The sequence below is a fragment of the Magallana gigas genome, chromosome 5 (assembly GCF_963853765.1).
Source record: "Magallana gigas chromosome 5, xbMagGiga1.1, whole genome shotgun sequence".
Classification (NCBI taxonomy): domain Eukaryota; kingdom Metazoa; phylum Mollusca; class Bivalvia; order Ostreida; family Ostreidae; genus Magallana; species Magallana gigas.
Genome location: NC_088857.1, coordinates 4,760,444 through 4,779,380, shown reverse-complemented (window position 1 = coordinate 4,779,380; position 18,937 = coordinate 4,760,444). Strand labels below are relative to the sequence as shown.

The window sequence follows — 18,937 nt, the reverse complement described above, 5'->3', positions numbered from 1 at the left end:
TTCATATTAGTGGATGAACGTAGTTTGAGCACAAAGGTATTTACTATTATTGAAATATCAAGCAAAAAGTGGTGGAAGCAAAAACTCGGGATAAAGTATAAAAACTAATTGCCATGCAAGATAAGCTGATTTTAAAATAAATGATAATCGATAAAATCAATTCCCGTAAGTACTTTGATTAAACTGGAAATGACTCCCGACGGGTAAGGGTACCAATACTTATGATTAATTATTTATATGACAATATTTAATTTAAATAACAAATGCATAATACACAGGTCAAATGTTACGTCATACTCGTCACCAGAATCATGCCGATACACAGGCAAACCACTAAGACATCGAAAACATTCATACAGAATTAAAAACGGAGTCAGGGCACTATAATGTTACATAGAATTCTTACAAAATACAAAGACTTGCTTCCCCAAGTCCGTTGTTTACTTCAAAATCAAAGATCAAAATCAGTTTAAAATACATTTACCTCATTAGCAAGTTTATTTTAATTATTAATGCATAAATCGATGTTTTGTAAAATGTCGATTGGTGGTTTTAATAAGTACTACATGTAGTACAGTAAATGTTTTTTTTTTCAAAATAGACAAAGTGAGTTCTTCTGGATATCAGACGTTCTCCTGATATTGCTATTTTTGAAGAACTGTTTACGTTTGCTTAGCTAAACTTTTAACCTGACGTAATTAAGGGGGTGGGGGGGGGGGGGGTGGCTGCCATTTTAGACAATATTGATCTCCTTTAAAAGAAGAACTCAGTATAAAGATAATGGGAAATGATGAAATTTTATATTAAAATAAATGAATTTTTTCTTTTTCAAATAGTAGTTGATAGCTTCAGAAATCGCATATAAAATTTTCAAAAAAATCTGATGGTTTTTTATTTTATTATATTTTGACCCCCCAGCCTCCATAAATTTGCAGCGATATAACTATTTCCTGTGAAAGATAACTATTTCCGGTGTGATTCTCAGCAATTTTCAGGGCATATGAATAACGTTATCTCATTTGTAACATAATGAGAAAACTTATTAAAAAATATTATATAACGCATACGTTCGCGTTACTACGCACTTTGGAAAATCGTTGTTTCGGCAATTTTTTTTAAAAAGGCGTCACAACGCCGTTTTTCGCGTTTTAACGCCTTTTGATATGGCGCGATTACCCGTTTTTCGCGCAATTACGCTTTTTATTTTATTTTTCAGTTCCCTTAATAATATTTATAGGATTTCTTACGTTCATTACACAAACAGGTCAACGATATTTTTCTTCAACGATTGAGTTCAAAATCGACACTTGATGAGTGGAAAGTATTTCTGTTCATATTTTCAATACAATGTAAGATTAAAACATAGTAATTAAAAAACAAACTCCATTAACACTCATTTTACAAAAACAAGTTAAGTGTTTGCAATATAAATGAAAAATGATAAGAAATAAACTTATAAATTAATTAATGAAAAAGATAAAAGGAAAAAGATAAAATAAAATCTGGTTTAATGGATGCATGCTGTGTGGAAAATTAATAAATATAGGCCGCATTTAAGCGCACCAGTACAAGAGTCTCTCTTTAACACCCATACGTCAATTCCCCACATTATTGAAAACGTTTTGTTTTTATGCACCTGAAAATACTAGGTTAAAAGTTGGTATAATATATCAAAATACAGTTCAAGTGCCAATTAATGGTTTGGTTCCAAATTTAACGCACATTCAACAAAAATCAAAGTGCGTAGCAAAATCGCATGCCCACAAATTGTAGCGATCTTGTGCCCACAAACTGTAGTGATCGTGTGCCCACAAACTGTAGCGATCGTGTGCCCACTATCAGGTTGTAAATTTTGAATTGACCGGGTGGCAGTAAATACAAAATCTACACATGACAATTAGGTGGCAGTAAACATAAAATCTACAACATGACAACTAGGTGTCATGCCACCCGGTAAATTCAATACGTCGACACCACTGTTACTTCTTCAACAAATCCTTAATTTGGATACTGACCTCACGTTTGACGATGTCCGCTGTCCTCTACTTCTTGTACAAATGTCTTAAAAACAACATAGACCGTGTTTTATCATCTTTATAGCACTGATCTGACATTCAATACGCCTTTCCTGTTTTACATTGCTTGATAATTACATTTATCCTGGTATAAAATAAGGTGTAAATTTCTCTTTGATAACAATTTTAGATTCTGTTTATTGATGCTACGATGTTATTGAATTTATTTTTAAGTATAATTCGGTCATTCAAAATATGTTGCTCTACTTCAAAGTGAGGTACTTTCTCCTTAAGATGTCATGAACCTTTACATAGACTTGCTGCTTTTCGACACTGACTCTCCAAGCTTAATACCGTTAAAATATTGGAAGACTCCCACGCATTTGTTATTTGGAAAGTTCAATCCAACATTTACAAAAGGGACATCTGAAAATTTGTTGTCAAACTATGGAGCTCCGGTATTTTTTGTTTGATTGTGGCGAACGTTTACAGTTTCAGCACATGTCAGCAGTCTGCTTTAGAAGGAACAGTCGTTCTCTGAGAAGTTTGGTTGACACAGTAACTGAAGAATTCGATATATCACTAAGTGCCGAACTTAGTGGTCTTTATCCACAGGACCTCTATGTATGAATATTTTAATTTGCTGTTTATTTTTAAATTAAAATCTATATATTTTTTTTTCAAACTGGTGTATGAAAAAAAATTTGATTTGTCTGGTTTGTCTCTACCGTCTCTCTAAAATAGCTTTTGATGAATATCTGATTCTGCATTTCATGCAACACATACATGTTCTTGTATATTTTCAGTAATTAAATCACTTAATTATCTTACCTGGTCAGATTACCTTTTTGCAAACATTATCACTATACCTGATTTCCCATGTGTGCAAAAAAGATCAAACCATTCAAAAAGTTTGTTTATTTCATTTCATTAGGTTGACCACAATTTGCATACCTTGTTTGGAAAGCTAAAAAAGACTCATGACCAAGTTTCATTCAAAATTTTAATGTCAATGAAAATAATTAATATAATACCAAATTATACCAAAAAACCCGTCAAATTTCATTTCAATATATTGTATCAAAACAGACATGTAGAGTACACATCAACAAAAAAACATACAATGCACATACTAGGCACGTAGCATCGTTTTTAAAAGTGGGGGGGGGGGGCAGACTCATCGAAAAGATCTTGAAAAGAAAAAAAAAATTCGAATTTCCCAAAATCTTCAAAATCCTAATCCGGGGGGGGGGGGGGGCTGCCAGAAAAAGGGGGGGGGCAGGCCTCCCCTACCCCCCCCCCCCCCCCCCCCCCCCCCGATGCTACGTGCCTGCATGCAGTATGATAAATGACAGTTTCATTCAAAATATAGGACGCACTGATTCAGTTTTGGACGTGGCTTTAGTTACAAGAAGATCTCTGTTCTATGACGTGGCTTGTAACTAACTCTCTCTCTCTCTCTGTCTCTCTCTCTCTCTGTCTCTCTCTCTCTCTGTCTCTCTCTCTCTCTCTCTCTCTCTCTCTCTCTCTCTCTCTCTCTCTTAAGATTTTCGTAATTCAGAATTCAGTAGCTTTCCAAACACAGCGTTGTAAGGGTGAGCGAACTTGGTTGTTTCTCCCCGAATGTTGACCATATGTCTGTTCTCATTAGCCCATTTAAACAAGCTTCCCTCCAGGTTATATACAGATAAGTTGGTACTTGCTGCATCTGAAAAATGAAGACCAAACAATGAATACTACTTATTCCTAATTTTCCTATAGATAAATAACCTGGGTGTCTCCGAGATATCGCTGTTTATGGTTCCATTACCTTTTGACTTTTTGACGTAGTCGTGTAGTTTCTCAGCGACTAAAGATGACCGATACCCAACTGAACAGTAACAAACGACATCCATGGGTTCTGTTTAAAAATCATCATCATCATCATCATCATCATCATCATCATCATCATCATCATCATCATCATCATCATCATCATCATCATCATCATCAAATATATTATCATTAACAGCAATATACATGTAATTTAGTACAACTAAAAAACGAAAAAATAAGAAGTCTCGCACTAAGAGATAAAAAATGGATCTAAAGTATATGACAGCTGATAGCACACTGGACAATATCTATTAAACAGGAAGTACCTTTCCTGGATAGGTCAATTTCAGCTAGTTTAAGTAGTTCCTCCGGAGAGGATTCATAGTTGATCCGTACAGCGCCCTCTATGTGGCTGATGTTATACTCATCTTCTGCCCGGCAGTCCTGTGTTTAATCAATATATTTTCTATTGATGATAACACAAGAGTTTTGGGTATATTTGGTTTGGGGTATCCGAAATGCAAATATTTGTTACATGTACTCAACGACTCGCTATCAGACACGCATCATCAGGTAGCGATGGGAAGGGGGTCGCCTCTTTTTTCTTGCAACAAATATTTTTTTAAATTTACATATAGGAAATTGAACTATCATGGACTTGCCCCCTTCCTCTACTTTTTGGGGATCATTTAAAAAAATTAAAAATTGAAGTGAAAATCAGGAAAGATACAGTGAAATCGCATAGCAGATATTCGCACTCACTCTCTATCACAAACTCAACACCCCCTCCCCTACCCCGGGATAAGGATTTTCACGAATTTGGCCGTTATTTTTTTTTTTTTTTTTGCTTGTCAAGAAATTTTGGATGAGTCTGCCCCCACCCCTCCCCTTTCAAAAAGATGCTTCTTGTCTGGCTGTGCAGTTGCGTCAAGCATCGACCTTCATTGTCGATTTCATTGAAAAATACAGATTTTTGTTTTTTTACAGTATAAAGTAGAAATATCATATATATGTCAGTAATTATTTCCTTCATCTCTTTCACATTGATTTAAATTAATGCTTTTTCTTTCTTTTTTGAAACGGTTGGTAAAATCAATCAAAACCAGCTAATATGATATATCTAAAGCACCTCTAATCGAACTGAAAATTTAAAAGTAGTACACCGTTTAGTTTGTACATCAAAGCAGAGTTTTAGCAAGGCGTCATGGGCAATAAGTTTTGGCCATAGAATAAACTTATTTTTGTTTTAAGTGTGAAGTCGTTATAAGTAAGTTTACTGTAACAGTGTGTTACTATAAAAAATAAAAAAAATGCTGTTTTGACAGAGTTTTTCACTACTTTAAATCGTTAAGTTTTCATAAATTCCTGACCAAGATTTTGACGGATGAGGAGGGACCTTGTGGCCCCTGTCCCCCGTGAAGTCGCTGGTCCAGCCAGTGCGTGCTGACATTGCGGGCCGATGGGAAGCGCCGAGCGATGGATGAGATTGCCAGCCGCATCCCGAACCCGGGCTTACTGGCCTCCTCCGTCACTGACTCTGCCATGGCGGGAAAGCAAGCACCTACAGAAACAAGCAATTCACGATGAACCCGTCCTTTTCAAGTTTATGGTAACAAAAGAAATCTTGTAACATATTATTACTTTTTTAATTGTTGACAAAGATGTTTTTCTAGTTTGGCTTGCGTAGATATTCGTAGCTAATTTATTTATGCTAAGATACAAATTCAAAATGGTTAAATATCTTGGTTACCACTATGTAACAAACATAAACTCTATACTTATTCAAATATATAACTTTTGTTCATCCTATTAGTTATAATGAATTTTAAACATGAACATTTCCGCTTGAAACTCGCACATTATGTCGATGTATCTAGTCTTTAATTAAATATTTCCAACTTCAAAACAAATATTTACAATCTACCGGCTAGGCTTGTTGCTACGACCCTAAACGCAACCCAAATCTGCATGAAAGCCCTTCGGGCTACATGGGATTTGATCATATGACCAACCAAGTTCATATCCCATTAAACTTTTCAACTTAGAAACTGGTACAACTTTTATTTCTCATAGCGGTCTAAAAAAAATTTAACTTCTCGGGCATGTTATCTTTCCGGGGAAATAACTTCCACTGTGTCGACTTCATGTTTTAGAGCAGCACACGCCTACTTTCTCTTTCCCGGGTTCTTGTGCTTTTATTAGATTACGCATTATGGTAAAAGAAATTCACGTACAGGGATTGGAAGCTTACAAAAAAGCTGTGGATGAAAATAAAGGTAAAACTATATTTGCCTTGTTTTCTGGTTCCACCGACGCTGATGGGAAAAGCTGGTGTCCCGATTGTGTTACAGGTAAGTCCGACTTGAAGAAGGCTATATAATTGTGCACTCTCCTTGTTGACAAATAACAATTGATCACATCAATTTTTAGAGAGAACTAAGTATAAGAATGTCACGACATCGGTGGTTTTTTTTATCATAATAAAAGCAGGAAATAATACACGGAAACTAATATTTGACATCGTATGAGTTGACTGCCTGGTTCCGAAATATCGACTTCTGTTTCAGCTGACCCAGTTGTAATGAGAAATTTAAAGCACGCTGAGGAGGACGCGGTGTTTATCCATTGCGGAGTGGGAGATAGAGCTTTGTAAGTACTTTCCTTGATAGTAACACGCTTCATTTTTTCTTTAGGCTTCTGCCAAGAAACACGATAAAGGGGCACAATTCAATTAACACTTACGATTAGTTAATCTTTAGGAAAAAAGTTATATATCAATTCTTTGAGAATATAACATGAATATCTAACATAAACTTCATACATATTTTTTTAAAGCTGGAAAGACCAATCAAACGCTTTTAGGAAAGAACCCGGATTAGAATTAAAATCTGTCCCTACATTACTGAAGGTTGGCCAGGTAATTAACACTTTGACACACTTACCTTTTCACTCACCTGAAATCATCAAATGAAATAAAGATTATTCTTAACAAATTCTATTTTATTTTTATTTTTTTGGTAGAAACAAAGACTGGAAGAAGGACAATGCGCCAACGACGATCTTGTTCAGATGCTGTTTTCTGATGAATAAAGACATACTATAATTACCCACTACATGTGTTGCTTCTTTATCAGTTGTCATCGCAATCGCAGAAAGTTGAAATAAAACAGGTTCATATGAGTTTGTTTTTGAAGAGTATCACAGTCTTTTCGTATCTTAAACTGATTTGAAGTTGTCATGTTGTAAATTTTGTATTTACTGCCACCGGATAAGTTCAAAATTTACAACATGACAATAGACATGCGATTTTTTTAAAGCAGTGATCCATATTTCAAAATCCCTGTCCACGCGATTCTTTGGACGAGTTCATATTTTTCTTTTCGAATTGAACGGCTATTTCAACAGAAGTAGACGTCAAATTACTTAAATTATATGTTTATAACCTGCTGAAATGTACATTCAGTATAAAGAATGTTAAAATAGGATTTCTAAAATGTATAGATTCTTTAAATTATCCATTTTAAAATTTTGTTTTAAAAAATCTTCTTTACTCCACATAAGAACTGACATTAAAACAACGACTGAATTAAATTCAAAAGCTAGCGACCTTATACTTAGACATCATAAACTGGGTTAGCTCTAACAACGTTTTTAACGTTTATTAATATATTTTGAGTTCGTTTAAGAAAAAAAATGAATTTGAATTTTTTTAATACTTTTATGTGGTGTTAAATTGATTTGATCAATCATCGCTTTATAACCCGTGAAGTTGGGAAGGGGAAGAAATATGAAATGTACATATGCCCTATTGAATCTTTCTGGTTTTCTTCAATGGCCGCGGCAGGTGCAATAATACCCTTCGAAGAATTGTTCTATAAATCTTTACATTTGTGTGGATCTCTAACATAATTCATCAGGCCTCTGGAAGAAACTTAATCCAGTGGTAGAATTATTGTTCTATGTAGGAAGCTCACCCAGTATGGATCAGCGCATGAGAAATGTCCTTCTAAATAACGTCTGACGCTATTATCTCCCTTGCTGAAAGAATGGATCGCCGTATCTGTTCATCGAAATATCAATTAATATTTCATTTATAAACACAACTATACATCTAAATGTAAAGAAAAGGATTTATTTTTTCGAAGTGCGTTAAGAGTCATGATGTAAAAAAAAATGTTGTTCAACACCAATAACACACTGTGAAAAAATATTTCAAAGTGCGTTGATTTGGACCAAAATTTAACGCACTTTGAAAAAAAATTCAAAGTGCGTTGCCACAACCTTCATAACACACTTTGAAAGTTTTTTTCAAAGTGGGTTAACTTGGTCCAAAATTTAACGCACTTTAAAATTTTTTTTCAAATTGCGTAATTTTTTCAAAAATTTCACTTTTTCGTGATTTTGGTCAGATTTTAATTTCCTATTTTTATAGTTTACAAAGCTCTAGTATCTTATGATCAACCAAAATTTGAATGTCAGTTGTAGAGGTATACGCAGGATACAGAACTCACAATTCTTTGTTATTGGCTAAACCGTTTACATTGGCTAAATATATCGGTAAAAGTTCCATTTTAAGCTGATTTTTCTATCTGCTAATTTGTTTTGAACATGATAAACAGTTATTGGCGTTTGTCCATTCATTTTAGGTCTACACATTCAACAACCAAAATGTAACAAAAAAATAACCTGAATAAATTGTTTCTTTCCCTAAATTGTTACCTAACAACATGACGCAACGGTTTAGGTGTTTACAACGAATCTGGAAACCTGGAAATCGGATACCGCTGGGAATTTCATAGTTTTTACCTTTTCAACAAATTATTAACATATATATGAGTAAAATATTGTAACATTTTAAAATGTTACACGGGCGAAAATATTTTATTCATTATCCAATCTTTTTTTATCCATATTAATATCGACGGGCGTACCATAAATCCATAACTATTTTTAAATGGACTTTCTTAAATGTCTTGAGTTATTGAGAGTTAATTTATTTCATGCATTTTAATGTTATAGGATTATTTATGAACAATTTATGTTCTTAGCTGCGTTGAAACCATTTGATACGTTTTATTTTTTTCATACCTACATCGTCTATCCTGGTCCTTATTCAGCGAAGTGTGTGGCATATATCTTTTTTAGAATGATTAAAATTGCAGATGCGCATTTACCCGTGGACGAGTTTTGGAATTCATAAACATATTTGTTAACAAACACATTACAACAAGCAAAAAGTAAGAACGTGAGATAAAATACATCAGAGATCTTTATACTGTGACACCAATATTAAAAGCTACTTGATTTGGTTTAAACAAGGGATGCTGGATGCGTCGACGAGTGATTTATAAGTTTTGGCTGCCCGCCATCTCCCTGGTAGTCCTGTATCTGTTATATGTTGTCCGACAGCGAACCGACCAAAATGTACAGAGGGTTACTCTTACAGAGAAACCCAGAGAACGGACCGAGGACGAGAGGTTAGGACCGACTGAACTGGACAAGTAAGACGTATTGACATCCTTAACAATATTGTTATGATAATCAATTTTTAATTAATCAGAACTTAATCTAAACTTTGCAACTATGTGAGAAAAATAAATCTCAAATTTTAACATAGCATAATTAAAAAATAAACAGCTAATTAAAAAATTCACCGGGATATGAACTTGGTTGGTCACATTAACGTTATGCACGCACTGTTGAAAAATTACGTGCATTGAAGATTTTTTAAAAGTGCATTAAAATGGGACCAAGTCAACATACTTAAAAAATCATTTTAACACACTTTGAAAAAAAATGTGCAGGGTCAAAATACTTGATACTTTAAGCTAACTGGGATATATTCAAATGAGAACCCAATGGATTTTCTAATGCTTATTTTCAGTTGATACTATTTTAATGTTTTCACGTGTAACTATCTTTTTTTAATAATGAAATGTTGGGGTTTTTTTTGGTTTGAATTTGATAAGAGTAAAATTGGGTTGATTTTGCCCCATTTAACACACTTTGAAATTGTTTTTCAAAGTGCTAATTAAAGTCAGTAGCCACATCGCACGCAAGCATGACTAAATCACGAATATTAAATAAAATTGAATAGTGGAGCAAAACCAGTATCCATCTTTCCATCGTTGTTTGCGGTGACCGTGGCAACGAGTCCATTACCCTCATCAAGTCTGCTGTCCTCCTTACCAAATCTTACATCGTCATCCACATCTTTGCAGAGAGAGAGTTACATTCTTCATTACAGAACCAGGTGAGTGTTAATATAAATCACTGATGTTTAGAGGTGTATTTATTCCATAGTTACATGTATTACACTCATACTGAATGTCAAGAAATTTGAAGAAAAATCGCTTACATTACTACATGTGTACTTTGGGTAGAAGTGTCAAACAGCAATGTGACGAAGGCCTGTCTATTTCGTTGCTAGTCACTCAGCCATGGCTCTTTGAAATCAACAAGATTTGTCTGGCTTTTGAGCTAAGACTACGCAATCAGTCCAAATTTGGCGTGAAACCGCGTCATTTTAACTTGTTTTGACGCAAGATTTGGATAGCTATACCCTACTGAAAGTCCAATGTTAAATTTTAACAAGACCGTGGACTTTCAGTCTTTCTAATATTCAATCCCTAACAGCGTGTTTTTTTTATTACAAGTATAGCAAAAACTACTAAGTGGTTGTACATGTATATTCATTTAAGACTATTGTAGAAGCACATATTTCCTTTGGGTTAAAATTTCGTTGTTTTTAAACCAAATACAATTACCTTGGCATTTAATTTCGTCATATCGTAATCCCTAAAATGTATCGCTTATCAACTCTGTCATCCCTGCGAATGTTATTGTCATTTAAATTTTAGACCACGTGGTTTTGTTTGAACCTTTCAGTTTCGCAGTAAAAATCATGCCTCGTGTTTATAGTCTATTTCATATATAGAATCTGGGTATTTGTAATCAAATATAAAATGTAGAGGTGTATTGATTTTAAACTTTATCTTCATTAATTGGTGGATAAAATGTGTTCTAGAAATAAATGTGACAATACAAAAAATAGTTTTTGTCTGCTGTTGCAACAATTAACATGCTTTAGTAGAGATCCCCCATAGGATTAATTTTTGATCCGCGCCGAACCTAGTAATAGCATCAAAAGTGAAACAGACTATACTATTTTATGCAGAATGTTCCTTGAAAATGGCTCGATATACTAGGTTTTTATGCAAAACAGTCACCCATTAATTTTTTCTAAAAACATGGTATTGCACACCACAAGCATCAAACATGGCTATGATTTTATTAAGCAACCCAATGTTTATATTTTCAACCACTCTACACGTGGTTGAACACGAACGATAACTTTGTTCTGAATATCATCGTTTAATATAAATAACCGCTAGACGATGAAATAAGACATACATCTTAAAAGATTTTCATGTTTTAACATAAATCAAAGTAGGATATGAAATGAAAAACGACCAGTACTTGCGTATTTTGAGAATATTATCCGAACACTCATATTTCCACTCGAAACTGAACAAATCTCGGTGAAGTATCGTGAACTTTCATTCGAACACCTCTGAATTTATTACATACTTAGCAACGATAAAGAAAACATTTCGAACACATTCGCATGGGTGTCTATATTTATTGATACTTTGGGTGAAAATACGTCATGAATTAAAAAAATTACGTCTAGGGTTTAATTTCCTTAATTTATAATTCAACGAAAATAAAGAATCAAATCCTCAGCGAATATTTCTGCTTAAATTCTACAGTATGTCTTGTTCAACTTCAATGTTGCAAACCTCTGCAAAATGTTAACGATCCTAATTCATTTGAGAGATAAATGCAGATTTCTATGGTGTTCCGATAGGGCCACATCGGTGAGTGCGAAGATGCGAAGGCGAGAGTGCGAAGTTGCGAAGACGGAGGAGCGATAGTAGTATCGCTTCTTTGCCTTCGCATCTTCGCGCTTCGCCGTTGCACCTTCGCACTTTCGCCATCGCAACTTCGCACTCTCGCATCTTCGCCCTAAAGGCGAAAGTGCGATGCTCGAAGTGGTCCCATCGGAACAACATAGATTTCAGACCGTTATTTAAGAGTGTGATATCGTGTTACCTGTATATTCAATGTTTATTATTTTCAGCTCAGTTCATGGCCACACCATATCACAAAGAACTTTGAATATCATTTGTATAGAACAAAGTACCCAGAACCATCCCAAGAGTGGAAACTATTATTTAAACCATGTGCATCACAAAGATTGTTTATTCCAGTGAGTTGACGCCTATAAAATGACACAAGCCTATTCAGCTTACTGAAAAATAAAATATTAGACGTAGTGAAGAAGATATGCGCAATTTAAACTCGTCAGGCGCAATAATTTTAATGGCGTTGTAAGTACTAGTATGCTCTTTGCACTCAAACGAACATAAAAATAACTAGATAATAATACGATCTCGTTACGAATAACGAGTAGGTCTTCCGTCCGATTTTTTTAAAGGGACTTTGACACGATTTTAGAACAAAATTTTTATTTTTATTTTTTATATATAAAATGGTTTACTTGAACATTTTGAATGATTGACCAAAATTTGAATGTTAGAATCAAAGGTATAAGGGAGATACAGAGGTAAGAACGCATTGTTATGTAAACAAAGCCCGAGTCCTATATATTTGTTTACAAATAATGTAAAGTATGGAATTACCATCTTTTTGACATAATAACTCGTGGAAAACAAGGCAAACCTATTCAATGTGTTTATAAAATATATTATCAATAGAAGAAGCAACATTTGATTGAAACTTATACCAATTAAACACATATTTAGACAATAACAAGGCTCGAGCTTTGTTTAGAAACAAAGAATTCCAAACTCTGCATCTTGCTTATAACTCAATATCTGACTTTCAAATTTTGACAAAGCATTAAAAATACCCATATCATCCATTCTAAACATTAAAAACGGGAAAATAAAATTAAAAATTTTGAGCTCAAATCGTGTCCAAGTCCCTTTAAATAACACGTTGAAATAAATATACAAATCAGAATTGCCCCCCCCCCCCTCTTTTCAGATAATAAAAAAAAATTCCATAAGTATTTCATAAATGGGTGTGGCAATAATTTTTTTCAAACAGGCATTGTTAAGAATACCTTTGTTTCTATAACACCCCTGCGAGTGTTATTGTCATTTAAATTTTAGACCACGTGGTTTTATTTGACCCTTTCTGTTTCGCAGTAAAAATCGTGCCTCGTGTTTATAGTCTATTTTAGAGAATCTAGGTACTTGTAGTCAAATATAAATTCTAGAGGTTTATTGTTTTTAAACTTTATCTTCATTAATTGGTGGATAAAATGTGTTCTAGAAATAAACACAACAATACAAAAAATAGTTTTTTTTTCTCTGCTGTTGCGACAATAAACATGCGTAGTAGAGATCCCCTCTAAGAATTAATTTTCGATCCGCGCCTGACCTAGTAATAAAATAATATTAGTGAAACAGACTGTACTATTTTATGCAGAATGTTCCTTGAAAATGGCTCGATACACTAAGTTTTTATGCAAAACATTCACCCATTAATTTTTTTTAAAAATTGGTATTGCACACCACAAGCATCAAACATGGCTATGATTTTATTAAGCAACCTAATGTTTATATCATTAACCACTCTACACGTGGTTGAACACGAACGATAACTCTGTTCTGATTATCATCGTTTGATTTAAAAAAAACCGCTAGATGGTGAAATAAGACATACATCTTAAAAGATGTTGATGTTTTAACATAAATCAAAGTAGAATATGATATGAAAATCGATCAGTACTTATGTATTTTGAGAATATTATCCGAACACTTATACTTCCGGTCAAAATTTCACAGGAACTGAACAAATCTCAGTGAAGTCTCGTGAACTTTCATTCGAGCACCTCTGGATTTATTACATACTTAGCAACAATAAAGAAAACATTCCGAACACATTCGCAGGGGTGTATAATGCATTACAAAAAATTGATCGTTTTTAAGTCACTTGTTATAGACTTTTCTAGTTTCTTGGCCGCTAAAAAAAAAGGGACCAGCCCCCTTTTAGTACTTCCAAGTTTTGCGAAAAACTGTATTTTGAAGATTTGCACCTATATCTAATTCAAAGATAAACTCTATTTTTATACCCCCGCTCCGAAGAAGAGGGGGTATACTGTTTTACCCTTGTGTGTCTGTCTGTCTGTCCGTCTGTCTGTATGTCTGTCTATCTGTCCGTAACAAAAATTTCTGTCGCATTTATCTCAGCAACTATTTTTCGCAGATGCTTGAAATTTTTACACAGTGTTTGTGAAGGCATGCCATATCGTGGGATATATTTTTGTACCAATCGGACGTCAACTTGCTGTTAAATGACGACTTTGCTTATTTTTTAACCAAAATTTTCAAACAAATTTTCGTCAAAGATTTCTCAGCAACTATTTATCGCAGATGCTTTAAATTTTTATAATATATTTGTATAGGCATGCCATATCGTGGGATATATTTTTGTACCAATCAGACGTCAAGTTCCAGTTAAATGACGACTTTGTTTATTTTTAGCAAAAATTTTCAAACAAATATTTGTCAAAGAATTCTCAGCAACTGTTTATCGCAGATGCTTGAAATTTTTTACACAGTATTTGTATAGGCATGCTATATCGTGGGATGTAATTTTGTACCAATCAGACGTCAACTTCCTGTTTATTGAGTACTTTGTTTATTTTTGGCCAAAATTTTCAAACAAATTTTCGTCAAAGATTTCTCAGCAGCTATTTATCGCAGATGCTTGAAATCTTAACACACTATTTGTTTAGGCATGCCATATTGTGGGATATATTTCTGTACCAATCGGATGCCAGCTTTCTGTTAAATGTCGACTTTGCTTATTTTGCATATTCACATCAGAGCAGGGGTATCACTAGTGAGCATTGGCTCACAGATATCTTGTTTTTTTTTATCTATTACATAACTGAGCACAGATATTTATTCACGTTGCTGTTACTATGTACAGGTAGGAATTTCCATAAACAAAGATTAAAATTTGTAAGTAAAAACAGACATTTTTTACTGGATTCTTTATTCTTTACAGTCTCTTTTAACAAATGTGGATTCCTTACTTTATGTTGACACTGACGTGTTATTCCTGTCTCCTCTGGAGAAAATCTGGTCCCATTTTTCCCGTTTCAACAGTTCCCAGGTGATCGCTATGGCTCCGGACAATGAAGTTCGTCACACAGCCTGGTATAACAGATTTGCCAAACATCCATACTATGGAGAATTAGGTGCGGCATTTGGTTGAGAGATTTTGAAATTCTGCAAATGGTCGGTAAAAATTGTCATTGAAGTTTTAAATGTACGCTATTAAGGATCAAACATTTGATACCGTATATCAAAAGGGCATGGTCACGGTTTTGGTAAAAAAAAATATTTTTCCAATTTTAAAGTTAATGCTACAATGCTAAAGTAAGGCAATTTTGATAGGCAGTCAAAATTTGAGTGGCATTTGTTGAGTTTTAAGCGAGTTACAGAGCTAACAATTCTCTGCTGGGTAAACAAACCTTTTTTTCATTTTGAACGCTGAAGTGAAAAATCCCGTTTTAGACTTAAAATGAATGTGTTAAACGTTGGGAACTATTGATTTATGCTTAAAAGAAATAAGATGGAAAAACCAGCTTAAAATTTTTTACCGATATTTTGAACCTATGTAAACAAAAACAGGACACGAGCCTCGTTAACACGACAAGGAATTGTGAGCCCTGTTGTATCTTGCTTATAACTCTACAACTGACTCTCAAATTTCATTTGATCATTAGAAATACATAAGGCTAAAGCATTGTAAATAATAAAAACAGAAAAATAGAATTCGACCAAGATTGTGACCATGCCCCTTTAACCAAACAATTTGTTCTGAAGTCATTTAATTAGTTTTATCAATCTAACAGGTGTTAATTCTGGAGTGATACTGATGAATTTGACGAGGATTAGAGCTTCTACATGGCTTACGTCCATCATTAAGTACCTCAAAAAGTACAAATCAAAGATGACTTACGGAGATCAGGATCTCATGAATATTTATTTTCATTTCCATCCTAGTAAGAACATCAGAATGATTTCATATTTATAAAATTCTTTTTATTTTTCAGATAATAAATTATTATCCAGAACTAGTTCCATAAGACATGTAACGTTTAGACATTGTAACTTGAATTTACGCGCATCTCTATCGAACACGACAACCACCATTTTATCTTCATAAATACAGTAAAGCAAATGACCCGTAATTTAATTTATTCTAGTAACTACTGTCCAGCGTGTTTAAGATTTCATCATTTGGAGTTAGTGAATAAGTCTGATTGAGGCTCTTCAAGACCGCCAAAGTTGTAACTATAATCATCGCATGTTTCTATAGTATGAACAATAAATAAACGCATAGTCTTGATAACATGAACAACAACAAAAAATTATCTATAGAGAAATTTGATTTCAATTTCCAAAACAGGATACCGGTAAACGATATTGTGAAAACTATTGAAAATTTGGATATAGTGCGAAATTTACAGTTTAAAATTTATCAGAATAGATGGAGAGCGTATATAGTAGTATTTGAAATGAGTAATAATAATTATTATAGTTGAGTTGAAGATATATTAAGCGGAAAAAAATAAAGCATCAATGTGGTTTCAGATGAGCTATACATTTACCCCTGTGAGTGGAATTACCGGCCCGATCACTGCATGTATACTAGTGTGTGTGAGGGAGCAAATAAAGATGGGGCCCATGTACTTCACGGCAATCGCCGGGCGATGCAGAATCAAAAGCAGCCCGCATTTAAAGCTGTTTATTCGGCATTTAAAGAAGTAAGTCTATTTTCAAATAGTCAACCTATTTCTAGCTTTGTCACCCCACAACTGGAGATACTAATTTCAAAGTCATGGAAGGAATTCTGAAAAATTGAAATACTCTCGACCAATTTGGTTGTTAACTAGTACAAGTTTAGCTTTTTAAAAAAAAACTTACCGTCTGTAGAGCAAACTTAAGCTTTTAACAGCAATAAGTTATCAAGAAAATTATTCTCAATTATATAAATGTCGCCCTCCTCTACACAGTGCCATGGCGTGTCGAACTTTTTTGTTTGTATGTGCCTTTTAAGCGTGCGTGCTTAAAAACTGTGTACAACGTGCAGATCGACCATACAAGGTAAAAAGAGATCTTAGGAAAGGTCGTATTATTTTGATAAAATCAACGTTAATGCCACTGTTAGTAGCATTCTGTTATACTGATATTAGTTATAGCCATACTGTATGATTTTTTTTTTTTGGTATTTGCGTAATCAAATCAAAAAGAAAAAACAAATTACATGTATAGCAATAGATAGTATCGAATATTGCTTTTAACTAATTGAGCTGAAAAATTAAAGCCTAAATTTCATTTATAGCAATTTTTATTGTCCATTCGTTTTCTCACTTTTTAATAAGATTTGAAATCTACGAAGATTGTTAGGTCGTACTTAAAAAACATCATCAGAAAATTATCTCCCTTGCGCTGAACAGTATTTTAACCGATGAAACAAGCTTATCTTTTAAAAAGATTGGTGAGCTAGCGCTGTACTCATAAAAAAACACAGAAGCAGATTTCTAAAACATTGGTTTATATTTCTGAATAGATTAATTATAAAATAAGAAGCACAGTGGTGTACTGGAATTGTGCTGGAGTGGGGTCTCAATTTAGAATTGTGAATCTAGAGTGGGCTTCACATCGGCAATGGCATAGCTCATTGCCTGTGCCTTAATCATTATGTATCTACTGTAATTTCAATTTCGAAGAACCATTGGTACTGTGATGCAGCAATCGTATCTTCTCGGGCCTTTCCGACAAGCTCGGAAAACATATCCGGGGTTGTTTTCCGAGCTTGAAGGAATTTAAAGATAAAGCTATCTATTTATTATAATACATTGTATTTAAAATAACTTTGCATTATAAGACCTAAGCTACTGTTAGGTTTTTTTTTTAACATTTACAATAAACACACAAAACTTCAAGTGAAGATACGAAATTCAAATGGTACAGTTTATCTACAGTAGTACAGTATTCCCAGAATCCCCTACAATGGAGTCCAGCATGCGTATTCCAGTGAAAAGGACTAACGTAGTTGCTAGCGCTCGAGACCGCTAGTAATAAATGTAAATTTTCACATGATGTATTTTCTACCAATCACAAAGGAGAGGAAGTGCAAACCCGGAGACTGTGAATTATTTCAACTCTTAATACCGTCTTCCAAGGATGATGGTAATCATCAAGACATTCTGCAACGCCGACAATTAAAGTTTTCTTCGGTATAATAAAATACATGTACATATTTACTGACTATTCGGAAGATCCCCCTCGACAGCAACTATTCGCCACGTGAAATATTTACTGTCTCGGGGGACAATAAACATGCTTTCGTCCACATAGCCAGTAAATAGGTATATACTATTCAATGGTGATGGGAATTATATACGAAATGATTTTTAATATTTCATTTATTAGAAGACCCTCTTTTCTTTCCAGTATGATTTTCAAGAGAAGTTGATGATTTCGTTTTTACCAATGCTTTTGAGAAATCTTGAGGCCGTTGCAAAGACTCCGTGTGGAAAATTTGGACATATATTTTCTAAAAGAGTTGCTCAGTTTCTTAATTAAGAAGAAAAGTAGACCATTTTTATCATTGAGAACATCCAAATTTACTAGAAAGCAGCAGACTGCTGAGCACAAATGGAAAAGTAGAAGATATCCATGCGCGGATCTAGAGGGGGTAGAGGGTCCGGACACCCCCCCCCCCTCCCTATAAAATTCAATTGTCTTTGTTACATTAGAAAAATAACAAAAATATGCCTCGGACCCCCCCCCCCCCCCGAACAGTTTTCTAGACCCGCGCATGATATCTATAAACACATTTCTTATTTTTGTATGAAATACAGGACTAGTGGTCCGACAAATGGATGTTTTTAATGCTTTTTGAGAATAGATAGGTTTAAACATGGCAGACATCCATGTTTTGTTGTGGGGAGATGATTCCATTGGTTCTGCAGAAAATGAAAATTTATTTTC

The 18,937-nt window shown here is 34.1% G+C and overlaps 3 protein-coding genes across 3 annotated transcripts; 2 read left to right on the top strand and 1 right to left on the bottom strand.

The window, feature by feature from the left end:
• Positions 1-3,461: 3,461 nt before the first annotated feature.
• On the bottom strand, positions 3,462-5,424 carry LOC105323250 (uncharacterized). The gene is made up of 4 exons (XM_066086001.1): positions 5,201-5,424; positions 4,157-4,274; positions 3,826-3,915; positions 3,462-3,723 (listed from the first exon to the last, which is right to left on the bottom strand). Exons 1-4 carry the CDS (start codon positions 5,372-5,374, stop codon positions 3,557-3,559), a joined length of 549 nt encoding a protein of 182 aa, XP_065942073.1. The 5' UTR covers positions 5,375-5,424; the 3' UTR covers positions 3,462-3,556.
• A 537-nt stretch (positions 5,425-5,961) lies between these two features.
• Positions 5,962-7,010, top strand: LOC105323251 (thioredoxin domain-containing protein 17). Its single transcript, XM_011422299.4, has 4 exons — positions 5,962-6,181; positions 6,398-6,479; positions 6,666-6,747; positions 6,852-7,010. Exons 1-4 carry the CDS (start codon positions 6,043-6,045, stop codon positions 6,918-6,920), a joined length of 372 nt encoding a protein of 123 aa, XP_011420601.1. The 5' UTR covers positions 5,962-6,042; the 3' UTR covers positions 6,921-7,010.
• A 2,480-nt stretch (positions 7,011-9,490) lies between these two features.
• On the top strand, positions 9,491-18,734 carry LOC109618019 (glucoside xylosyltransferase 2). The gene is made up of 7 exons (XM_066084242.1): positions 9,491-9,499; positions 9,928-10,083; positions 11,974-12,102; positions 14,937-15,129; positions 15,790-15,939; positions 16,532-16,704; positions 18,398-18,734. The coding sequence occupies exons 1-7, from the start codon at positions 9,491-9,493 to the stop codon at positions 18,527-18,529; spliced, it is 942 nt and encodes a 313-aa protein (XP_065940314.1). The 3' UTR covers positions 18,530-18,734.
• The last annotated feature ends 203 nt before the right edge of the window (positions 18,735-18,937 follow it).